General features: G+C 55.4%; 1 protein-coding gene across 1 annotated transcript in view; it reads right to left on the bottom strand.

The window, feature by feature from the left end:
- Positions 1-21033: 21033 nt before the first annotated feature.
- Positions 21034-25726, bottom strand: part of PHLPP1 (PH domain and leucine rich repeat protein phosphatase 1) — a 280055-nt gene continuing 275362 nt past the window's right edge. Inside the window, exons 16-17 of the mRNA XM_052660391.1 lie at positions 25000-25228; positions 21034-22343 (exon numbers count right to left, since the gene is read on the bottom strand). Coding sequence (XP_052516351.1) covers positions 21231-22343; positions 25000-25228 — 1342 coding nt within the window. The 3' untranslated portion in view covers positions 21034-21230. The remainder of the gene's footprint in view (positions 22344-24999; positions 25229-25726) is intronic.

Genomic DNA, 25726 nt, shown 5'->3' with positions numbered 1-25726 from the left:
CTTTCAGGATTTGAAACAGCTCAACTGGAATTCCATCACCTCCACTAGCTTTGTTTGTAGTGATGCTTTCTAAGGCCCACTTGACTTCACATTCCAAGATGTCTGGCTCTAGATTAGTGATCACGTCATCATGATTATCTGCGTCGTGAAGATCTTTTTTGTACAGTTCTTCCATGTATTCTTGCCACCTCTTCTTAATATCTTCTGCTTCTGTTAGGTCCATACCATTTCTGTCCTTTATTGAGCCCATCTTTGCATGAAATGTTCCCTTGGTATCTCTAATTTTCTTGAAGAGATCTCTAGTCTTTCCCATTCTATTGTTTTCCTCTATTTCTTTGCATTGATCACTGAAGAAGGCTTTCTTATCTCTTCTTGCTATTCTTTGGAACTCTGCATTCAGATGCTTATATCTTTCCTTTTCTCCTTTGCTTTTCACCTCTCTTCTTTTCACAGCTATTTGTAAAGCCTCCCCAGACAGCCATTTCGTTTTTTTTGCATTTCTTTTCCATGGGGATGGTCTTGATCCCTGTCTCCTGTACAATGTCACGAACCTCATTCCATAGTTCATCAGGCACTCTATCTATCAGATCTAGGCCCTTAAAACTATTTCTCACTTCCACTGTATAATCATAAGGGATTTTATTTAGGTCATACCTGAATGGTCTAGCGGTTTTCCCTACTTTCTTCAATTTGAGTCTGAATTTGGCAATAAGGAGTTCATGATCTGAGCCACTGTCAGCTCCTGGTCTTGTTTTTGTTGACTGTATAGAGCTGCTCCATCTTTGGCTGCAAAGAATATAATCAATCTGATTTCGGTGCTGACCATCTGGTGATGTCCATGTGTAGAGTCTTCTCTTGTGTTGTTGGAAGAGGGTGTTTGCTATGAGCAGTGCATTTTCTTGGCAAAACTCTATTAGTCTCTGCCCTGCTTCATTCTGCTTTCCAAGGCCAAATTTTCCTGTTACTCCAGGTGTTTCTTGACTTCCTACTTTTGCATTCCAGTCCCCTATAATGAAAAGAACATCTTTTTTGGGTGTTAGTTCTAAAAGGTCTTGTAGGTCTTCATAAAACCATTTAACTTCAGTTTCTTCAGTGTTACTGGTTGGGGCATAGACTTGGATAACTGTGATATGGAATGGTTTGCCTTGGAGACTAGAGTGGTCAAATTCATAGAAGGCAGAAGTTCCTAGGAGACAAGGGAAAATTCGAGTTGCTATTTAATGGGTATAGAGTGTGCTTCAGAAGATGAAACGTTCTGGAGATCTGTTGCACAACAATGTAAATATGCTTAGCACTACTGCACTGTCCACTTAAAAATGGTTAAGATGGCACACTTTATGCTATATGCTTTGTAAAATTTAAAAACTTTTAGTGTTTAAAATTTTAAAAATTCTGGATGTGTATGCTGGTGATAGTTGTCCAACACTGTGAAGCTACTCAATGCCACTTAATTGTATACTTAAAAATGGTTAAAATGATGACGCTTTATGCTGTGGGTATTTTTCCACAATTGAAAAAAAGACTTGTTATAAAGCTGCAGCAAGTAAGGCAGTGTGATAAAGGCACAAAAACAGACAAGTGAACTAATGAAACGGCACAGAACGTCTAGACTCAGAGCTAAACACACACACCCACCCGACTGGTGACGGTGCTGACAGTGCATTAAGGAAAGCCCAACCGTAACAGACGGCGCCGAGCCACTGAGAGACACGCGGGAGGGACTGCGCCCGGACGCCTAGCTCACACTGCACACAGAAGCCAATTCCAGACCGGACACAGAGCTAAACGTAGAAGATGAAACACCAAGTCATCCAGGGAAAAACAGAGGGAAAATTCAAAATGCACTCACTCTAGAAAAAGAGACTGGTCAACTAGACTTAATTGGAATTAGAGACTTTTACTCATCAAAGCAACATTAAGAAAGTGAAAAGGCAAGCCTCAAGAGTATAAGGCGCCATAGTACATATACCCAACAAATAATTTATCTTCAGAATATGTAAGAAGTCCTAGAAGTCAACAAGATATGCAACCCAACAGACAAGTGAACAAGAGACTTGAATAGTTACTTCATGAAAGAACAGAACCAAATGATCAATAAGCACGTTAAACACGTTAGAAGGTGCTCAACATTAAAATGAAACTTTGTAAGGCTTCCCTGGTGGCTAATCCCTGGTAAACTTTGTAAGGCTTCCCTGGTAAAGAATCCGCCTTCAATGTGGGAGACCTGGGTCAGGAAGATCCCCTAGAGGAGGGAATGGCTACCCTCTCCAGTATTCTGGCACGGAGAATTCCATGGAGAGAGGAGCCTGGCAGGCTATAGCCCATGGGGTCACAAACATCAGCACAAAATTAAATTAAAAGACAGAGAATACCAAGGGTTAATGAAATTTTGGAACAACTAAATCTCATGTGCTGATAATGAGAGCGTATCTCAGTATAAATACTCCAGAAAATCAACCGTCCATATCTACGGGAGAATATGCACCCCTCATGATCTGGAAATTCCACTCCTAGGTGTAAAATTCCACGGAAATTCAGCAAGAACGCTAACAGCAACGCTATTCATAACCACTTCAAAGAAGAAACGCCTAAAATGCCCACTAACAGTAGAATGAATACATAAACTGCAGCATAATTCAAAAATTGAAATACTATACAGCAATAAAAAGAACAAGCCATGGTTACACATGATGTAATGGGTGACTCTCACAATGCTGAACAAAAGAAGGCAGATACAAAAGTGACCCCGTTTACACATAGTCCAAAGTCAGGGAGAAGTCGTCCACAGTGTTTGCAGTCAGGAGGGGGAGCCATGCTCCCAGTTCTTGGTGCAGGTTCAGTCCCTGGTCAGGGAACTGAGAGCCCACCTGTCTGTGGCACAGCAGTTCTTGGTGCAGGTTCAGTCCCTGGTCAGGGAACTGAGAGCCCGCCTGTCTGTGACGCAGGCAAATTTTTTTTTAATGCAAAGCAGTATGAAGGACCGTCAGGAAGGGGAACTTGCAGCGCCTCCTGTTATCCCACACGCATTTACCCTCTGACTCCGGAATCCCACATCTAGAGATCTATCCCAAAGAGACACTGGAGAGAAAAGCAAAGCAGTGTTTGGGCAAAGCATGGTGGCGTTATATGCGAGAGCAAAACGTAGAAAACAAACCGAACACCCAAGCACAGACTAAAGCTGTCCACTCTTCGTGAAGCAGGAGGCATGCCGCTGTAGGAAGCCGTAAGGGAGATCTCTAAGTGCAGACATGGAGAGACCTCCGATACACTATTAGGTGAAAAAAAAATCAAGGTGCAGAACAGTGCTTGTAATATGCCATCTTTGGGGCTTATCTTAACCGAGAACATTCAGGTGTACAAGCTGGATTTAGAAAAGGCAGAGGAATCAGAGATCAAATTGCCAACATCTGTTGGATCATAGAGAAAGCAAGAGGATTCTAAAAAAAATTCTACCTCTGTTTCAGTGACTACGCTAAAGTCTTGGACTGTGTGCATCACAACAAACTGTGGAAAATTCTTAAAGAGATGGGAATACAGACATCTTACCTGCCTCCTGAGAAATCTGTATGCAAGTCAAGAAGCAACAGTTAGAACCAGGCATGGAATGACAGACTGGTTCCAAATTGAGGCAGGAACAGGTCAAGGCTGTATATTGTCACTCTGCTTATTTAACCTACATGCAGAGTTGTTGTTGTACAGTTGCCCAGTCATGTCCGGCTTTTTGTGATCCCATAGACTGCAGCACACCAGGCCAGATGTATGCAGAGTACATCATGCGAAATGATCAGAAAGCTCCACCTAGAAGCCTCCCACGTTCCCAGCACACCTCACCCCCAGGGCCCTGGCTGCACAGACATGTGCTCAGAGCCACGTGAGGCTCTGCAATAGGACATCAGTACAAACAGTTACTGCTCGACGCGTAATTTGATTTAGTCGCTAACTCGTCTCCCACTCCTTGCGATCAACCCCATGGATTGTAGCCCAGGCTCCTCTGTTCATGGGATTTCCCAGGCAAGAATACTGGAGTGGGTTGCCACTCCCTTCTCCAGGGGATCTTCCTGACCCAGAGATGGAACTCGCATCTCCTCCTTGGCAGATGGATTTTTACCATCTGAGCCACCTGTGCTTCCCTCTCAGAGCTGATTACTTGTGCAGGATTTTATTACAAAGTCTGGTTCACCAGGAGCTAGCACCACACTCAGGCCCTGAGGAGAGGAAAATCCCTGACAGATGGACCCCAGAGGGGGCCAGACCAGGGGAGGTGGGGAAGGCAGGCAACCTGGTCAACTGTTAACACAAAGCCTCTTCAGGACCTTCAGGGAATCATCCGAGTGTGCGGTAAGCCATGATGGAAGGGGGTGTGCTTACCACATGTCCCCAGGGACAGCAAGGACATCCAACCAGTCCATCCTAAAGGAAATCAACCCTGAATACTCACTGGAAGGACTGATGCTGAAGCTGAAACTCCAATACTTTGGCCACCTGATGTGAAGAGCCGACTAGTTAGAAAAGACCCTGATGCTGGGAAAGATTGAGGGCAGGAGGAGAAGGGGATGACAGAGGATGAGATGGTTGGATGGCATCACCAACTCAGTGGACATGAGCTTGAATAAGCTCCAGAAGTTGGTGATGGACAGGGAGGTCTGGTGTGCTGCAGTCCATGGGGTCACAAAGAGTCGGACATGACTGAGAGACTGAACAAGGGGCTTAAGTGCACAGGCTGGAGAAGGGAGGGTCTAAAGGGAGAGGGGCTGCTCCTGGACAAGAAAACGGCCACCCAGGATGGTCTGCTCGGGTGAGTCTGGCTCCAACACTGTCCCTTAGAGTTCAGGTTCACGATATGGTGGCTCTGACGAATTCCAAGAGGAATCAGTTCTTAGAGCATCAAAAATCTCTCACTGACAGGTGGTCTGGAGGTGGGAAGCTTCTGCACCTGATAACGCAGAGACTGGACAAGGTCCAGGTGTAGTTACGTCTGTCTTCAGACTTCAACCGTTTGGTGAGATGATCAATATGTAAGTGCTCCTTACACTGCTGGGCGCTGTACGAATGATGCCACCTCTGTTGTTAAGACGCCTTGGACTTTTAACTTAGTGGAAGAGACTGGTATGAATAAAATAAAATAAAATCCTGTGAATTAAAATAAAATAAAATCCTCAGTCAGACTCCAAGTTCCAGCCAGCTCTGCCACTTCAGATGCTAACGTTTAATTCAAGCCAGTATGAGACGGGGCCTGAAGGAAGGTACAGAGAGAGAGGAAGCAGGGTGGGGAGGAGACCCTATGAGGGCCCACAGGGCTTCCCGGAGGCGCTGGAATGGGCACAGTTAACCTCTGGAAAGTCTGTGAGGGGACACGTGTTTTCTCACCCCGCTGAGGCTCAAAGGTTAATTGGTTTGCCCTGAGGAAGGGCCAGGCCTGAGATCCAGAAGTACCAGCTGGATACCTCATGCACCCTCATTCTGACTGGAAGTCAGAGAGGAGGGGTGTTCTCTCCCCAGGGGTCACCTAGGCACAGGGCTGAGCTCACCTCACCCCACCTGGGTCCCCAAGTCAGCCCCGGGGTCCATGCAATGGAGACCCTGAGGTCTTCCCCCAGCGGTGCCCTCTGGGCCCTACCTGGGGCCCATGTGTGCTCCTCTGGGGACTCGAGTTGCTGCCACTCCGGAGCCGCCGCCAATTCCTGGCCATGGTCCTGTCACTGTCCCCACCCTCCCCTCAGACGCGGGTCCTGTCACTCTCCCCAGGCTCCTCCCCTCAGACGCGGGTCCTGTCACTCTCCCCAGGCTCCTCCCCTCAGACGCGGGTCCTGTCACTGTCCCCACGCTCCTCCCCTCAGACGCGGGTCCTGTCACTCTCCCCATGCTCCCCTCAGACAGGGGTCCTGTCACTCTCGCCACCCTCCCCTCAGACGCGGGTCCTGTCACTGCCCCCAGGCTCCCCTCAGACGCGGGTCCTGTCACTCTCCCCATGCTCCCCTCAGACAGGGGTCCTGTCACTCTCGCCACCCTCCCCTCAGACGCGGGTCCTGTCACTGCCCCCAGGCTCCTCCCCTCAGACGGGGGTCCTGTCACTGTCCCCACGCTCCCCTCAGACGCGGGTCCTGTCACTGCCCCCAGGCTCCTCCCCTCAGACGCGGGTCCTGTCACTGCCCCCAGGCTCCTCCCCTCAGACGGGGGTCCTGTCACTGTCCCCACGCTCCCCTCAGACGCGGGTCCTGTCACTGCCCCCACGCTCCCCTCAGACGGGGGTCCTGTCACTCTCGCCACCCTCCCCTCAGACGCGGGTCCTATCACTCTCCCCACGCTCCTCCCCTCAGACGCGGGTCCTGTCGCTGTCCCCACCCTCCCCTCAGACACGGGTCCTGTCACTGTCCCCACCCTCCTCCCCTCAGACGCGGGTCCTGTCACTGTCCCCAGGCTCCTCCCCTCAGACGAGGGTCCTGTCACTGTCCCCACCCTCCCCTCAGACGCGGGTCCTGTCACTGTCCCCACCCTCCCCTCAGACGCGGGTCCTGTCGCTGTCCCCACCCTCCCCTCAGACGCGGGTCCTGTCACTGCCCCCAGGCTCCTCCCCTCAGACGCGGGTCCTGTCACTCTCCCCACCCCCCTCCCCTCAGACGCGGGTCCTGTCACTGTCCCCACGCTCCCCTCAGACGCGGGTCCTGTCACTGTCCCCACCCTCCTCCCCTCAGACGCGGGTCCTGTCACTGTCCCCAGGCTCCTCCCCTCAGACGCGGGTCCTGTCACTGTCCCCACCCTCCTCCCCTCAGACGCGGGTCCTGTCGCTGTCCCCACCCTCCCCTCAGACGCGGGTCCTGTCACTGCCCCCAGGCTCCTCCCCTCAGACGCGGGTCCTGTCACTCTCCCCACCCCCCTCCCCTCAGACGCGGGTCCTGTCACTGTCCCCACGCTCCCCTCAGACGCGGGTCCTGTCACTGTCCCCACCCTCCTCCCCTCAGACGCGGGTCCTGTCACTGTCCCCAGGCTCCTCCCCTCAGACGCGGGTCCTGTCACTGTCCCCACCCTCCTCCCCTCAGACGCGGGTCCTGTCACTGTCCCCACCCTCCTCCCCTCAGACGCGGGTCCTGTCACTGTCCCCAGGTTCCTCCCCTCAGACGCGGGTCCTGTCACTGTCCCCACCCTCCCCTCAGACGCGGGTCCTGTCACTGTCCCCAGGTTCCTCCCCTCAGACGCGGGTCCTGTCACTGTCCCCAGGCTCCTCCCCTCAGACGCGGGTCCTGTCACTGTCCCCACCCTCCCCTCAGACGCGGGTCCTGTCACTCTCCCCACGCTCCTCCCCTCAGACGCGGGTCCTGTCACTGTTCCTACCCTCCCCTCAGATGCAGGGATTCTGACAGGAAGCACCTGTTTACCAGGGAAGACACGTTGCCTGCTGGCCAGCTGGCTCTGGGAACGGGTGGCCCTGCCAGGCCCTGTCCCCTACCTTGAAGGAGTCTCTCCAGGTGAAGCAATATGCCCGGCCTTGTTCTTTTGTGAACAGTGTTCTGGTTTCCAGTTGTGTTAAATGGAGTATTTGAGTCCTGTCCTCACCCAGAGCTGAAGAAAGAACTCTCTATTTTCTCCCCATCTCCTCCCACCACTATGATTTCCCCCTGGAAGCACAATGGCATCACTTCGGGTGCTTTTAAAAGTACTCATGGAGGTCTCACCCCCAGGCCACTTAAATCAGAACTTCTTTGGGTGCGACCCTGGCATCAGTATTCTTTTTTTAATACTTCCCAAGTACTCTCGTGTGGAGCCAGGGTTGAGACTCACTGCCAAGAAGGGCTTCCTAGGTGGCTCAGTGGTAAAGAATCTGCCTGCCAGGGCAGGAGAACCACAGCGGGGAAAACACACCAACAGCTCGGCTCCCAAACCTTTCAGGACTCGTGGAGAGGGCCCTTCACTTCCTGGAGTGGTTAGCCTCATGCCCCCAGTCCTGCCTGACCTCAGATCCTCCTGGCACAAGGTCCAGCCCCCAGTGCACTGTGTCTACTGAAGGTGTCAGGCCAACTCTGCCCGTCACCCGTCCCAGCCTACAGTCTGGTTTCCAGAGCATCAGACCCCGGACAAAGCCGACCTCACAAAGGGATCTATTCTAAAACCAGTTGCTTAAACAGAGATCTGCAAGGGGGTACCCACCATCAGATGAGAATGATGAGAGTGTTTTTCACTCTCCTCTTTCACCTTCATCAAGAGGAGCTTTAGTTCCTCTTCACTTTCTGCCATTAGAGTGCATCCAGTATATTCTACCAAGATTTCAAAGCTCAGTTAGAGTCGCACTGCACTCAGGGCAGCATCCATTGTGTGTGTGTGTGTGTGTGTGTGTGTGTGTGCCCGTGATCCTGAGCTCGGGTGTGGGTTTAGCTTCATAACCTGAGATAGGACACTCGTCTCTGAACATGCGCACTCAGCTCACTTCATGGTTTTCTCCACATTTGTGTATTGGAAGTGGATTTTGAATTGGAATCATCATCAAAAACAACACGCAAGAAGCTAAAGCCTCTTGAGACAAAAGTCTCCCAACAGGTGTTAGAATCCAGTTGTCATTATCCAATTATTAAGTCGTGGCTGACTCTTTGCAACCCCATGGACTGCAGCACGCCAGTCTTCCCTGTCCTTCACTATCTCTCACAGTTGGGTCAAATTCATGTCCGTTGAGTCACTTATGCTATCTAACCAATCTCACCCTTGGCCGCTCTCTTCTCCTCCCACTTTCAGTCTTTCCCAGCATCAGGGTCTTTCCAGGTGGCCAAGGTATTGGAGTTTCAGCTTCAGCATCAGTCCTTCCAATGAATATTCAGGACTGATTTCCTTTAGGATTGACTGATTTGACCTCCTTGCAGCCCAAGGGACTCTCAAGAGTCTTCTTCAACACCACAGTTCAAAAGCTTCAATTCTTTGGTGCTCAGTTTTCTTTATGGTCCACCTCTCACATCCACACATGACCACTGGATAAACCATAGCTTTGACTGTACGGACCTTTGTCAGCAAAGTGATGTCTCTGCTTTTTAATACACCGTCTAGGTTGGTCATAGCTTTTCTTACAAGGAGCAAGCGTCTCTCACCTTCATGACTGCAGCCACCGTCTGCAGTGATTTTGGAGCCCCCAAAGAAGTCTCTCACTGTTTCCATTGCTTCCCCATCTATTTGCCATGAAGTGATCAGACTGGATGCCATGATCTTCGTGTTTTGAATGTTGAGTTTTAAGCCAGTTTTTTTCACTCTCCTCTTTCACCTTCATCAAGAGGCCCTTCAGTTCCTCTTCACTTTCTGCCATTAGAGTGCATCCAGTACGTTCTATCAAGATTCCAGAGCTCAGTTAGAGTCGCACTCAGGGCAGCATCCACGTGTGTGTGTGTGTGTGTGTGTGAGTGACTGGGTGTGTGTGTGTGAATGTGTGTGTGTGTGTGTGTGTGTGAGTGTGTGAGTGTGTGTGAGTGTGTGAGTGTGTGTGTGAGTGTGTGTGAGTGTGTGAGTGAGTGTGTGTGTGTGAGAGTGTGTGTGTGTGTGTGTGAGTGTGTGTGTGAATAAGATTTGGTAGAGCAGTCTGGAATTTACCCACAAACAGCAATTCTCCAATTTCTTTCTGGAGCATTGTCACTGGTGACCTATTCGGGGGAGAGGAGCTCGAAGCAGAGCACTCCCCCGCGTGAGCTCACCACAGAGCCTCAAACGCAACAGTCTCCTGAGTCCAGACACTGATGTCTCAGCCCTGCTATCAGAGAGGGAACCACAACCCTGGCTTGAGTGCCTGCTTCAAGGGAACAAAAGCCACAAAGAGCGCTGGATGTTGTGCTCAAAGCTGTGGGCACATGGTAGACACTAATCAATGCTTTTGCCACCAGGGAGTGCGCAGTGCTAAGCAATTGCCTGTCCACAGGAAATAATAAGGTGATTCATTTTTATCTTGAAAACTTCAATATTTAACACACATTCTATCGATATTGCCTTTTGTCCCCAGCTCCTGCCTCCAATATTTAATTGCAATCTATTATAGCTGCAGCAAGTTGAATCCATGGAGATTGAAAAATGAGATGTAAAAAAAAAAAGTGCAAAAACATATCTTTTGTGGTCAATATTAATCTGGCAAAAGGGTTTTTTTTTTTTTTTTCCTGTAAGGAAGCCTGCCAAGAGCGATAGAAAGTGATTCACGGAGTCAGCAGCTTCAGAGAGGTCAGGAGGAGAGATAGCTGGCCCGAGCATTCGGTGAAGAGAAGAAAGTCAAGAGGTTGGGGAGAGGCCCCGGGAACGCATCCTGTGAGATGAAAGGGGGAGTGTGTGTGACCGTGTGACCGTGTGACCGACCACGGGGCTCAGGAGGGCGGGGTCCACGCTGCCGGGGGGCGTGGGGCGCCGCAGCCTTCTGGGACACGGCCCCCACCCCCACCCTCAGGGCCCCCCCACCCCGTTTCCTGGAAGCCTGTGTTCCCTTTACGCCAGCCACCTGTCCACGACCTCACCATCCTTCACCTGCCAGGCTTCCTTCTGCCCGGGCTGTCCCAGGGGTGACCTTTGGGTGGGAGCCTCCTCAGTAAGAGACTGAATCCCCAGCGTCATTCACCTGGGACCCCTGGCACTTAGTTCACCAGACTAAGAAAGCTGAGGCTAAAAGATGCTGTCAACACAAAATCCCCCTCGACTTTCTGCAGCCATCATGGCCTGGGATTATCCCAAGCATTCTGAAAGCCCTTCTCAACCTTGAAAAGAGGTCACAGTGAAGGGGGAGGAAGCCACTTACATGCCACTTGGCATCTGGTTCTGCCGCCTGCCGCCCAGGGGCCTGCTACTATTGGTTGCACTGGGGCGCTTCACCAACACAGGTGAGTTTCACTCCCATGAAGCTTCACTATAATGAAGGACTGCTGCCCGAAGGATAAGCAAGCTCATGTCAGTATCGACAAAGAATATGAAGGAATCAAAATGCAGCCACGTAATTAATACAGGGTGATCCTGAAAGGGCCACCGTAGGGTGGGCGGTCAAGGAGACCCTTCAGAGGAGGTGACATCTGAGCCAGGATCAGGTCTGGCTGATGGAGGTGGACAGAAGGGGGCAGAGGTGGGACCGACTAAGGAAGCTGCAGTCGTCAAGACAGTGTGGTCCTGGCGCAGGAACCGAAACACAGATCAACGGAGCAGGAGAGCAAGCCGAGAGACAAAGCCCAGCACCCACGGTCACCTAATCTGTAACAAAGCCGCAGGAGCACACAGGGAGAAAAGAGGCCTCTGCAGGCAGCGGTGCTGGGAAAACGGGACAGCCACACGGACAAGAAGGAAGCTGGAACACTCCCTGCTGCTGCTGCTGCTGCTGAGCCGCCTCAGTCGTGCCCGACTCTGTGCGACCCCATAGACGGCAGCCCACCAGGCTCCTCCGTCCCTGGGATTCTCCAGGCAACAGTACTGGAGTGGGTTGCCATTGCCTTCTCCGAGAACACTCCCTAACACACAGAAAGAAACTCAAAATGGATTAAAGGCACAAACACAAGGCTGGACACTATAAAATTCTTAGAGGAAAACATAGCTAGAACACCCCATGACATAAATTGCAGCAAGATCTTTTTTGATTGACTTCCTAGAGTAATAAAAATAAATAAAAAAGAAACAAACGGGATTGAGTTAAACTTAAAAGCTTTTACCTCGCAAAGGAAATCATAAACAAGGTGAAAAGACAACCCTCAGAATGGGAGGAAAATATCTGCAAATGAAAAAACTGACAAAAGATTAATCTCCAAAATATACAAACAGCTCATGCAGCTCAACATTAAAAAAAAAAACAAAACCTCATCAAACAACAGGCAGCAGAACTAAAAAGACATTTCTCTAAAGGAGGCATACAGCTCTCCCCGCACACACATGAAAAGATGCTCAACATCACTATTTATTAGAGAAATGCAAATCAAAACTTCAATGACGTGTGTATCACCTCACACCGGTCAGAATGGCATCATCAAAAAATCTACAAACACTAAATGGTGGAGGGGACGTGGAGAAAAGGGAACCCTCTTGCACTGTTAGTCGGAATGCAAACCAATAGTTACTACGGAGCACAGTATGGCATTTCCTTTAAAAACTAAAGTGAAAGTGTTAGTTACTCAGTTGTGTCCAACTCTTTGGGACCCCCGACCCCATGGACTGTAACCCACCAGGCTCCTCTGTCCATGGGATTCTCCAGGGAGGAATACTGCAGTGGGTTGTCATTTCCTTCTCTAGGATATCTTCGCAACCCAGGGATCGAACCCGAACCTGGGTCTCCTTCGTTGCAGGTGGACTCTTTACCGTCTGAGCCCCCAGGGAAGCTATTAGTACATCCATGTGACCACATGGTGAAGACGGGCTCACCCACGAAATGGTTAAACAGCGATAAGAGACCGTCTGGGGGCCGGCCAGGCGGCTCTGACACCTCCAGCGACCTGGCCTGCAGCTGACCACCGGAACCATCTGGGCCTGTGCTTCCTGCAGAAACACAAGGATCGTAACAGTCTTCACCTCCTAGAGCTGCGGTCAAGATCAAGCCAACCACTAAGGCGAGCAGCCTCCGACACTTCTTTAAAGCAGGGTATGATTTTTTTCTTTTCAAGATTTTTTTGATGTGGACCATTTTTAAAGTCTTTATTGAATTTGTTACGATATTGATTCTGTTTTATGTTTTGGTTTTTTGGCCGCGATTTCAGCCACGAGGCTTGTGGCATTTTAGCTCGCCTACCAGGGATTGAACCCTCACCCCCTGCACTGGACGGAAGGTGAAGTCCCCCTGGCGTCCCAGGGGAGTCCCACGGTATATGAATTTAAGTCTCACAACTTGCAGAAATGCCAACCCCAGAAAAGAAAAGTGCTGGTATTTTTCTTCCATATCCAGCTGTTCCTCTGTGCATCGAGGGCTGAACTCACGCTCCGGGAGACCACTCTGTCCTTCAGGCCCCTCCCCGCTGGCGGAGGCTTTGTGCTGGTGGTGCTGAGCCCCCCGGGCCAGCTGCGTGCACACACCCTCTGCCCAGGCCCTACAGCAGGTCCTCCAGGAGTCTGATTGAATCAGGCCACGTCCATTTCATGCGCTATGATGAGTCGTGCTTCCTGAGAAAACTCTGATGGGTTCCTGTTCCAAAGTGCATCCGCTTGGGAAAAACGTCGTGAAAGCAGTGAGCTGCCCACCAAGGCAACCGCGGCAGAGGTGCATTAAAGGCATAGGTCAGTGCGTTATCCAGACTGTGGTTTCCACTTGGTTTTGGAAGAATTTACTTGATATTTATTGATTATGGAGGATGTGAAATGGCTTGTCCTGGGCTAAATAAGCAATTTAAAATAGAGACACAGGGAAGAACCTAACCACAGCCAAAGCGGTCTGTTCCCAGGCTGTTAATAAACACACCCTGGACAGAAGGGATCCTGGAGGGGGTGGGCCGCCAGCTCGCCAGGCACCTCTCCTAGCGCGGGGGCTCGTCTGTTAAGATGAAACAGGAAACGCCGCAGGAAACGCCTAGTCCACACAACAGCTCAGAACGGTTGCAGTTCCGACCGGAGCCAGCCTGGCACGGATTGCCCGCAGCAGGACTCAAACAGGGAGGACTCCTCCCAGGGACAGCAAGGGACCCTCCGCAGACCGGTGACACCGCCGCGCCCCACACCGCCTGCAGCTCCTGCCAAGAACTGAATTAACACAAGTCACGCTCCTCAGTCCAGGGAGGAAACGAACATGTTGTTGAACGCACACATTTAGAAACTCAAAGCTCCTTCCGGCTCTGACCGGTCACAGGGGCTGCCAGGGCGGCAGCACGCGGCCCCTGCGTTTCTCTCTGCCAGCCTGTGGTAGAACCGCGGGCGGGCAGGACGAATCCACGGAGGCCCACGTCCGAAGCCGAGGCAGGTTCCACCGCGGCGGGCTCGCGGAGGGGCCCATCTGAGGCCCGCGGGGATCGTGGGGCCCGGGGCCTGGGACGGGGGTCCCGGGGGCGTGTGGACTGGGGAGGGGCCGGGGACGAGCCCCCACGGAGGAGCCTGGATGAGAGGGAGAGGAGGAGCACGGAGCCTGGCCCTTAAGATCCGGCGGAAGAGCCTGCGAAACGGGCAGAGAGGCGGCCAAAGGCAGAGCCGGGGGGCCGGGGCCGGCGCGGGGTCTGATCAGGGAAGAGCGCAGGCGCGCAGACGCCGGCCTCGTCCTGGAAGTGGCCCCGGCCCGTCACGACTGAGCTGCATTTCCCAGGGCAGCTGGAGGCGGGAGGCGCAGCCGCGGAGCAGACGGAGGCGCTGCAGGCCGCGGCGGCACAGGGCGCCGCCTGGATGGACCGCTGATGCTCGTTCTGGCCCCGCTGGACGGTGGAGGAAGCGCTCAGCTCAAGGACGGAGCCTGGGGACCCTGAGGGTGCTCCTAGCGGAAGGCTGGCTGAAGTGACAAGTCAGCGATTTCCCGCGGAGGCCAAGGCGCACGTCCAGCCTGGGGTGGGGGTGCCGACCACCGGAGGGCTTGCTCCAAGCCCTCCAGGATGTGCAGCGCCCCCGCCTCCTACTGAGCGAAGTTCGTCCTGAGTGTGCAAACTGTTTTTGTCAACAGATGGGCATGTGTGTCTCCGTCCCGAGGATGGGCCGCAGGAGGACTGCCCTGAGGCCGGTGCGCTCCTAACCCCCGCCGCCTGCGTCATCCCCAAGTGGGGACACAGAGCTGCTCAAGTGAAACTCCGCCAGCTGGAGAAAACCGACCAGACACGGGCTTGCTGGTGTTCGATGAGCAAGCGAACGCTAGTCCTGCTTTCCGCCCTAGAGCCGAGTCTTCAGAGCTCTGCGGGCGCACGCCTAGCGTCCATCGCCCCACTCCGCATCCTCGGCGCCTGGCCCGCGAGGAGGAGGAGGCGCTGTGCGAGGCAGCGACGAGGGTGGAGCCATCAGGGGCCTCGGCTCTGCGGGAAGGAAGGCAGGCAGGCAAGCAGGAAGGAATGTGGGCAGGCAGGCAGGAGCAGGGCGTTGATGAGAAGCCGCTCATGGCGCGTGGGCCTCCTTTGTGGCCTACAGGTGGAAGTCAGCGGTGTTAGGGCCCGGGATCCAGGGCAGAAACGCCTGAAGGTGGGCGGAGAAGCTCCGCACAGCGCGGGGCTGAGAGAGCTCCCAGCCGGGGGTGGACTCAGACCAGGAGCCAGTCTTCGCCCTGACTGCCCACCGGCCCCTGCATTCTACGCATCTAATACCAACATCTTTCGAACGTGGCTTCTCCCTCACCCCTGCGGCCCTCCCCCTGCACTCTGGCCACCCTGGCGCTTCTGCTCAGAGTGAGGCTCAGCCTCTGCCTGTAGGTGCTCTTGGAAGCAGGTCAGCTTGGAGCTCCAGCAAGAAAGCACAGAAGCCCGTCTGCAGTCGGTTTGGACTCTGCTCAGGGGTGCACACTGGGCGGGATCCCGGGTTATTTTCTCGGGTCATCCCTGCTCCACCGTGCTCAGCCCGGCTTCCGGTATTGAGGAGGCTGCCACGCAGGCACGCTGGCAGGCTCAGGCCGCCTGCCCACTGCCTTTTGCTCCCCCAGTACACAGTATCTCATACTTCAGAGCGTGTATTGATAATGCAAAAGGAGAAAGAAACAAAACCCAACAGCTTCTAATCCAAGAAACACCATGGTTTTTTCTAACTGTGACACGCTGTGTGCAAGACCTTAGTTCACTGCCCAGGCATCGAACTCACGCCCCCTACAGTGGGCGGGTAGACTCTTAACCACGGGACTGCCAGGCTAGTGCTGTGATGAGACTTTTAAATTTGAAAAGCGGAGGACTCCTAAAAATGTTTACAGAAAGAGTATACTCAAACGATATGCAGACAGCATTGTCATACAAGCTGAATGAGGTTTCTAGGGAAAAGTCCTGTGGGTTTACCTGGGACACAGGGTGGTTTCATCTCCTGAGGAAAGGGTGTGAGAGACTATGCTTAGGGTACCCAGGGTGGGACACTTCTCAGTGAGCCATCATAAACCTGAGCTGCTCTAGGGAAATGCGTATTCGAAGAGTTCTTAAGACGTGTCGACCATCCCGCTAACAAGAGACTTCCTTTTGTGTGCGCACTTCATTCCTGGCTGACATGGCAGTTTCTTTTACACGTAAAACTGACTCAAGAAGCTCCAAATGTTCACTGCAAAGCAGTTTTCCTAAAGACGCAGGAAAGCAAATGACCTGTAAACGAGTTCAGGAAAAGACAACAGCTGGAGGTGCCCCATTTGGGAAATGATCTAAGCTGCCATTTCAACTTTCCTCCCAAGAGATAAGAGCACGAATTAGGGGGAAGTTCAGTTTATTAGAATAAGACCACAGTAATGACTAGAAAGTACTTGGAATTCAGTCTGAAGCCAGTCTTACTTCCGTGGCTTTAGGAAAAGAGAGGGATCACAACGGGAGCAGCTCTAGTCACAGGCAGACGGAGAGGACTCTCCAGGTTCTGCGTTCCTGTTTGGACAGAACAGACCATCGTGCTTCTGATCGAGCAGAAAACGAAAGAATGAGGATCTGGAACCCAACAAAAGTAGCGCTTGTGTCTTGTGTCCTTAACGCAGGGAGTGTGGCTTCCTACGCGGCCGCACGGCGGGGGACGGAGCGCCGCCCGTGGCCCCCTAGGCCCCCGTTCTGCTTCTGCCGTCGAAGGTTCAGCTTCAGTCCTCTGGAAGGCAGTGCGCAACACGCAGGGCCCGACATCACCCTCAACTGGCTGAGACAACTGCAGGGCGTCAGACGGCCGCCTGGGCACCCCAGTGCCCCATTTGTGGGCCGTAGGTGGGGGCCCCGGGGCTGAGCACCGGGTGGTCCGCGGCACTTCCTGTAATCGCCCAGAGCTTTGTCTGCTAGCTGGAGCTCCTACTTTGTTACTGATCAGGGCAGTGGATTTGCCAAGCTAAGTCTGAACTTGGCTGCAGTTTTGGTAAGGCTGGGATGGTGGGACAACCTTTAGAGCCATATTCCGACTCTGCGGTGGTAGGAGTCAGCTCACGACAGGTCAACAGCAACAGTGAGATGAGGCAAGTGTAGACTCATTGGCCCCAAATGCCTTTTGGGGGATAAATTGAAATAAAATGAAATTCAGTGGCAAGGAATGAGAAAAATCTGCCTTTTTGTACCATTACTTCATCCCTCCCTCCTGTAACAGTTCCAACAGATGTTTCTCTAGGAGTTTTTTGTTTTCTCTCTAGGAGATTTTAATTTAAAAAAGCATTTTTGCCGTGTCCCCAATTATGTTTTCTCTGATCACCCTTAGGTGTTCATTTACAATAAGACAACACTTCCACTTACATAAGATGCTACTGTCTGTCTACAAATTACCTGGTTTGACCATGGGGAGGTAGGGAGGGCAGATACCATAACCCTCAGGTTTACAAAAATTCTATTTCCTGACAGGTCCGTGGGGATCCAAAATGTCTCCTGATGAGGTTTGCATGGGAATTGTTCTTTATCTCCCTACTGGGTAGCGTCAGCAATGAGCTGACTCCCAGGTACAGTCCTAATAGACCCAAAGTGTATTGCTGTTTTTATTTTTCTCTATGAAAGTCGCTCAGTCGTGTCTGACTCTTTGCAACCTCATGGACTGTACAGTCCATGGGATTCTCCAGGCCAGAATACTCGAGTGGGTATCGCTCCCGTCTGCAGGGGATCTTCCCAACCCAGGGATCGAACCCAGGTCTCCTGCGTTGCAGGCGGATTCTTTACCCGCTGAGCCACCAGGGAAGCCCGTTCTCCACTGTGAGGAACAGAGGATTAGACGGACGCTGGAGACTGACTTCCTGTCGCCCAGGTCAATGCCATGGTTCCTGTTGGTTTCCCAGAAGAAAACAGTGCCCTCACAGGACCCACAGCCGCTCCACCTTACAGAGCAGAACCCCGGGGGAACAGTAACGCGGCTCAGCGTGGCTTCTCTGACTGCCCGATGGTGCTTGGGAGTGCTTTCTGTCTCAGGTCCAGGAGTGACCGAAGCTGTTTCTCCCTGAAGAGTGAAAGGTGGAGAAAGGGAGCCGAGGCCGTTTCCACCCAGATCTCCTCTCACCAGCAGGTGGCGCTGTGACAAAGCCATCGAGAGAAGCCAGGTCTGATGGGCTGGGCAGCAGGGCCCCTGTGCCCTAGGGGACACCATGGCCCCATCCCGGGTCAGACGGTTGGGTGTTAGGGCACCCGGGGCCCTCCGGGAAGCCATGGCGGGCACACCCGGGGCAGCCTGGAGCTGAGCCCCCACCCGCAACTGCCGGGGTCAGCAAGGCCCTGAGTGTGTCAGCAAGGCCCCGGCCTCGCTGGAGCTCCGCGACCCTTCCCAATCCTCTGGCCTTCCCGGAGGAAGGAGGGAGTTGGGGGGGCAGGGGGAGCCCGTGTCCCTCACACTCACCCTGCAGATCCCGTGGCTTTGGGGAATCTCCAAATACGAAACGCTTTCCAGCTTTATGAGCACCTCTACATACGGTACATTAGATGCTACCTCGGTGAGCTGCCCTGGTGGCTCAGGGGTACTGAATCCGCCTGCAACGCAGGAGACCTGGGTTCGATCCCTGTGTCGGGACGATCCCCTGGAGGAAGTCATGGCAACTCACTCCAGTGCTCTTGCCTGGGGAATCCATGGATGAGGAAGGAGCCTGGGGGCTTTCAGTCCATGGGGTTGCAGTCGGACACAGCTGAGCGACTTCACTTTCACCTCAGTGGGCCGCAGTGAAGGCCCCTCAGGTGGCTCCGGGGAAGAGCAAGGAGGCCGAGCAGGAGCCCTGCGTCCACCGGCCTCCTTCACTCACTCACTATTGGCCCCGCACTCCCCAAGGGCAAAGTCTTGTCCTTCGTCTCCAGGGGCCCTTACGGGGGGTGAGTGGACAGTGGGACTTGCTGGGGTAATGAACTAGAAGCAAGCGTGCCCTGAGCTGCAGGTCTTGGGGAACCAGCCACGCCCGCGCCGCTGCCCCGTCAGCCGCAGAGGTCCCCTCCGGGGACCCCCAGGTCACGCTGCCTCTGCTGGCCCTGCTCAGGGTGGAAGCGGGCTTCTCTGGGGGTGAGCTGTGGGAGGATGGGGTCCACACGGTCTGGGGCGGGGGCCACACAAGGCGACCGACGAGGCCGCCCGCAGTGGGTGCCACACCCAGGAGTCAGAGCGTGCCTGGAACTTCCGGAGGGACTGAGGCACGAGGTGAGAACGCTGAGCCTCCCAGGTCCGCTCAGATCCGCCCGGAGCAGTGGGAAGACCGGCGGGCGCTGGTGAGCGGGCGGGGTGCAGGGTTCCAACCCGGCCTTGCTCCGGGCTTAGAGCGGAGCCCTGCCTGGGTTCCACTCTTGGTCACTGATCCCTCGTGGGGCTGCACGTGTGCCAAGTCGACCCGCTTCAGGCATGTCCGACTCTTTGTGACCCATGGGCTGTGGCCCGCCAGACTCCTCTGTCCATGGGATCCTCCAGGTTAGAACGCTGGCATGGGTTGCCATGTCCTCTTCCAGGGGGTTTTCCCGACCCAGGGATGGAGCCCAGGTCTCCATGTCTCCTGCGTGGCAGGTGGGCCCTTAACCATGAGCACCCCCTGGGAAGCCACGCTGACGGGGCCGAGATGAGCTCAGTCCTTCCACTGCCTCAGTGGTTTGCACAGTGCACAAGGAGCCCACCACGGAGTGAAGAGCGGACATCACCAAGACAAGGAGCGGCCCACTCCTCTGGCTGCCCAGAGAGGGGTGGACGGTGGACAGCCCGTTGCGGAGCCTACAAGAGAGACTAGTTGCTGCGTCCTGTCACTGAACCTGCCAGGTGCCCCTCTGGAGGGCAGACCTAAAGAAGGGAAACCACTCTACCTGAAAAGCTGGTCCACTTGAGACACGGCGGAGACCCAGAGCATCTCCCACACACGGGTCTCAGATGCAGAGTGGGACGGTGCCATTTGTAAGTGGGGCCAGGCAGCCAGCAGGGGCGCGGGACCCCCAGAGGGCCCCACGGCACACTCACTGCTCCTGCGAGGGGTGGGGAGTGCAGCAGTCGGCTCTGGATTTTCCCTTTGTATGTGCACCGTTAATCAGCTACACTCCAATATAAAAAAGAACAACTATATCCAATTAAAAAAAAAAAAGATTAACTGGTTCACATGATTGAGGGGCCCGAGAGAAAGGGAAACAAACTTGGCTTTGTGGGATTTTCCTGGGATCTCCTCTATGCAACCTTATCCCCCTTTTAATATCTACTCTACACAGTAACAACCAGAAATAGAAACGCTGTAAACCAGCTACACATATTGTTAACTATAGGGTGGATTTCACTACCTTCATTCAAGGTAGTTTAACTTGTTTAGTTATTTTCTCTTCAAAAGAAAAAAATCAAAGACGGAAGCACCGGATAACCCCAAAGCTCATTCCAAACCCAAGCCGGGCGCGATCATCTGTTAGACACACCTGGCTTCCCGGACAAAAGCAGATGGGCCCAGGACTCGTAAATTGCGTATTTATTATGGCACGTGCGCTTGTGCGTCTCGCTTTAATGCGCCTCTCGGCATGTAAAGGCTCTGACTGTCGCACACGCGTGCTGGCGTGGCAGCAGTAAGAACACGGGTGGAAGTGTCTGCGAAAGGGGCTGGGCGGGGACGGGGGGGAGGGGCAGCGGCCCCGGGGGCAGGCCCTCCAGCGGCTCAGGGCCACTCATCTGAAGGCAGTGCCCCCGCAGGGCTCAGGCGCACCACGCGGGACCGTGTGGGTGTGGGGCCGGAGGGGAGCCAGCCGTTCAGCCTGTGTCCCTCACGCCAGAGCTACACCACTTCTGAAGCGTCACTATACAACATGGAGCTATTCACAATAGACATTTCTCAATCAACGGTTCTCTCAGAGAAAATTAGTGACTCCCAGTGACCTCAGTCACCCGGCAGAGTGAGCAACTCCTAGGAGTCAGTCTCCCTTCTCTACAGACGCCTACCGTCTTCAGGACAAAGCGAGGGACCCAGAACAGCAGAAAACAAGAAAACGCCTCCCCAGAGAGAAACACAGAATCGCAATCTTACTAAGTCATTCAGCCCTGGCAACCTGCCTTGCCTTCCACACAGAGAGAACAAGAAAGCCATTTAAAAAACATTACATTACCGCCAACGGTTTCTCTGTAATATATTAAACCTTTTGCTTTTCGTCTTTACACATCTGATACGTTAGGGGAAGAGGTTAACAAACTGAAATCATATGGGTAGAGCATCACTTGAAGAAAAGTGGTAATTATTGTTTTTTTTAAACAGCCAGCAGAAGGGGCGCCTGCGGCCGGCGGCGGCCGGGTCTGCGGGCCCCGGGCCGTCAGAGCGGCGTGTCGCAGCGGCAGTCCGCCGGCTCCGCGGGGCCCGGGCGCGGCGGCGCGGGCGGCCGCTGCTTCATCATTTCCTTCACCTCCTCTTCCAGCTCCGGGGGGATGATGAGCTGGTCGTCTGGGTCCGGCTGTGCCGGGGCCGCAAAGTACCCGCCCGGCCTGCGCAGCGGCGCGTCGGCGGCCACCTCAATCACATTGTGGCTGCGCTCCTGGGGGGCCACGGAGCCGTTTCCCCGCCGGCGCCCCATGGTCCCCGCGGCCCCGTCCGCGCGCCGCGCCGCGCCCGGCTCGTCCTCGGCGGTGCCCGCGCCCTCGTCGTTGGGCTCGGGCGGCGGGCCGGGTGCGGGCGGCCGCCGGAGCTCCCCATCCCTGGCGCGGCCGCAGTGGATGTCCACCGCCACCTCCACGCGGCTGCCGTTGCTGAACACGCCCTCGATGGGCTCCTCATCGTCGCTGTCCAGCCCGTTGTCCGAGAAGGCGCTGGAGAAGGTGGCGCTGGACAGCTGCCGCTGGAAGGCGCCAGGCGCGCCCCCGGGGTGCAGCGCACAGCGGGGCTCGCCGGGGCCAGCGGGGCTGCCCTCGACCAGCACGCCCGGTGGCGGCGGCTCGTCCGAGGCCGTGGAGCCCACCTCGCTGCTCATCTCCGACGTGGACAGCTCGCTGCTCATCTCAGAGGTCAGCCCGCTGCTGGAGGAGGGCGCGCCCAGCCCGTCGGCCAGCCGCTCCCGGACAGCCACGCCGGTGGCGGGCGCGAAGACGCTGGGGCTGGGCGGCGGCAAGGCAGCCAGCTCACAGCAGCAGAAGCTGTCCTCGGGAACGCTGAGCTGCACGACCACTGCACTCACGCTCTCGCGGCAGCCGTAGCTCTGCGCCAGGGTGCAGAGCTTCTTGGCGGCGGCCAGCGCGTCAGGCACGCTGCGGACGGCACCCACAGCCTCCTCCACAGACAGGCTGTCCCACAGCCCCTTGCTGCCCAGGATGAAGAACTCGTCCTGCGGGCTCAAGGCCACGGACTGCACGTGCGGGCGGGGCACCACGCTGGGGTGCAGGAAGGTGTAGCCCAGGATGCGCGTGGACTCAGTCACTCCGTTCACTTTGCCGTCCTGGAAAGAGAGGGGTTGCCAAGCAGACGTTACCACCGAGAGTTGGGGGCGGGGCTCCTGCCTGGGGGAAGCTCCGGGGCCTGCCTGCCCTGCAGGCCTGTCCGCCTCCTGTGAGGGGCTCCCGGCCACCTGTCATCAGAACCTGGGGCAGAAGCCTGGGGACAGCAGGGAGCAGGAGGGACACGTGGAAAGCGCTTCATGCCTTCCCTGTGCTGGGACCTGTCCGTTCCAAAGCACACCGTCATCTGGCTGAGTCAGCAACACAGGCTGATCAGCATCTCTGGGAACGCACAGGGGTCCAGGGGAAGGGCCTGCTGAGCTACCCGGGGGCGGGGGGGGGGGGGGGGGGGGGGGGGCGGTGGGCAGCAGACCCTCCCAGGCAGGTGCCATTCGGAGTGATGGCCCTCATCTCAGACCACTGCCCACAGCTCAGCAACCAGCAGGTGTGGGAAGGTCCAGAAGTGGGCAGAGTTTTAAACTGAAGGAGGCTGAAACAAATTGCTGGGGAAATCCCAGTGAGACTTGGTAGGGAGAAGTGAAGTGTTTGGAGAGGCAGACACTTATTCAAGGAGAAAGGCGGCTTCAATAATTCCTGAGCTGACTTTCCTGGCAGCAAATGGAGACGGTGATGCCTCCCGCTTCAGTCCAGCTGGGTTCCCACCGTCTGAACCATGAACCAAAGTTTCAGACCGTTTGCCAGTAAAAAGCTTTTACTCTGCGGCTGAAGCGAGGAGCCCTGGTATAACTGCTTGGTTCTTGATTCTTCAAGTTCTTCTGCAGAAATGGTTAATCTCTGCACCATGTGCTGTTGAGCACAGGACTCAATACACAGTTAATAACTAAACTCAATCCCATCTGAGACTCTTCGCTCCCTACATGGTGTCTAGTGTCCACTTCAGTCCTCTCTGCTCTTAGAACAGGAAGGGGACTGGAATCGAGAGGAAGACTCCTTTCCCAGACTCCCACGGTAGATCCTGAGTTGTCTTCCTCACGGCCCTGGGCGAGCCTTCCTGGAGTCAGTCTCTCTCTACTGACTGCAGACCTCCACCATTGTCCACCTGGACGTCACACGGCTCCTCGGGCTTTACTGACAAGCGAGACTGGACACCTCCTGTGGGCAGACAAGGGAATCACGTCGACAGCACCTATCCGTTTCAGGCACACAGAGGTGACCCACACTGCAGGGTGAACGTGTGAACAGAGTCCAGCTCTTCCAGCCCGTTCTGGAGGCTGTGCCGCAAGCAGCCTTCTGTGCCACAGCCCGACGGCCTTTCTCAGCAGCGGCACTTGGACCTTCCGGGCCAAAGACTGTGCTGTGGGGCCGCCCTGCACTGTGGAGGCTCAGAGGGGCCACCCGGCACCGTGGGATGCTCAGAGGGGCCGCCCGGCACCGTGGGATGCTCAGCAGCATCCCCGGCTTCTACCTGGGCATCCCTGGTGGCTCAGACGGTAAAGAATCTGCTGGCAATGAGGGAGGAGACCAGGGTTTGATCCCTGGGTCGGGAAGATCTACTGGAGAAGGAAATGGCAACCCACTCCTGGAGAATCCCAGAGACAGAGGAGCCTGGCGGGCTACAGCCCGTAGAGTCGCAAACAGTCAGACAAGACTGAGCGACTGACACACACGCGCACACACACTGGCTTCTACTGGCTACGTGCCAAAAGCACGCACTCTCCACCCCAGCTGTGACAACAAAAATGTCCTCTGACATTACCAAGTGTCCGTGGTGTTGATGGGGGAATGGCCCCTGGTTGAGAACCACTCACCGCCTTATTTGCATGCAGCAGGAGGCATGGACTGAAGTAACAACTAGTTAATTTACACTGATACGTACACTGGCCTTGGGAGGCCAGACAGATGCCTCACCACGCCCACTTTACCCAGGAGGAAGCCGAGGCGCCGAGGTTGAAAGGTGACAGCCTGCAGGGCTCAGAGCCAGGAGAGGAGGGCAGGCAGTGTGACCTCTGCGGGCCTGAGCCCTCTGCGGGCGCCCTGAGGAAAAGACAGGATGACCATCCGGCTCTGATGTGGAGAGGGCACCAGGCCTGAGCCCCCTGCGGGCGCCCTGAGGAAGGGATGGGGTGACCACCCGCCCTGACGCGGAGAGGCCACCGAGCCTGAGCCCCACTGCGGGTGCCCTGAGACACAGCTAGAATGACCACCTGGCCCGACGTGGAGAGGCCGCCGGGCCTGAGTCCCCAGTGGGCGCCCTGAGAAGGGGACGGGGTGACCACCCAGCCTGACACAGAGAGGCTGCTGGGCCTGAGCCCCGTGTGGGTGCCCCAAGGATAAGATGGGGTGACCACCCAGCCTGATGCAGAGAGGCCACCAGGCCTGAGGCCTCTGCTGGCGCCCCAAGGATGGGACAGGGTGACTGCCCGGCCCTATGCAGGGCCTGAGCCCCACTGCGGGCGCCCTGAGGAACAGCCAGGAAGACTGCCCGGCCCCGACGCGGAGGGGCCCCTGGGCCCTGTCCTGTATTCTGCACGTATCCTGACTCAGACTTGTCACCCGCAGTCTGCTCTGTGACACTGTGGATTCGGACCTGTCGTCTCGGATCAGCTCTGGCGTCTACAGGACGCCGAGCGAGCTGCTGCCCGGCCGGTCCCGCAGCCTCCTCCCAGCCCCGCCCAACCTGAGGCAGCCGGCCCTCACCTCGGTGATGACGGCCTTGTGCCGCTTGACTCTCTGTAGCTCCTCCTCGCAGCTCACGGCATACGCCCTGGAGAGGGGCAGCGGCTCGCCGCCCCGGCACAGCACCGTCTGGCACTTGCCCACGTTGGCGGAGGTCAGGGTGAAGGGTCCTCCTGGGTCCACAGGGTCGTGCCTGATGTGACAAAGGACGGCAGCACCTCCAAGCTTCTGCCCAGCTGTGCCCAGCTTCCTGGAGTACAGAGACGGGGCTGAGAGACTACACCGCTGCCAGACGGCCGCACGGGACAGCGAAGCAGAGCTCGGGGCTCCACTCGGCGCCTTCACCAAAGCAGGGCCCGCCGGGCTCAGGGGAGCCCGCGACACTGGGCGCTCACACGGGCACACACGCAGGGCCTGCTCCCAGCTGTGCGGGGCCGCCCCGCCACAGAAAGCCCGAGGGGCCGCTGAGGGACGAGGAGCCCTTACCCGGCTTGGTGTGGCCTGCGGCGCCCGTTTCAGTGCGGCCAAAGCCAGCGGGGGTGGCCCCGTCTCCCTCACCCTCTGCTCCCGAGAGGGGAGGGGGGGACCCAGCGCACAGGAGCAGGTGTGACCCCCCCCCACGACGCGTCAGAGCGGCCGATCGCGCCCCTCACAGGCGGCTTGCGGGCAGGAGCCTTCACACACCACGCCGTTCACGTTCTTGTCCTGCACACTACGACTCTCCGGACGAATGAGGTCCATCCTCCAA

The sequence above is a fragment of the Budorcas taxicolor genome, chromosome 22 (genome assembly GCF_023091745.1).
Source record: "Budorcas taxicolor isolate Tak-1 chromosome 22, Takin1.1, whole genome shotgun sequence".
Classification (NCBI taxonomy): Eukaryota; Metazoa; Chordata; class Mammalia; order Artiodactyla; family Bovidae; genus Budorcas; species Budorcas taxicolor.
This window is presented reverse-complemented; position numbering and strand designations above follow the sequence as displayed.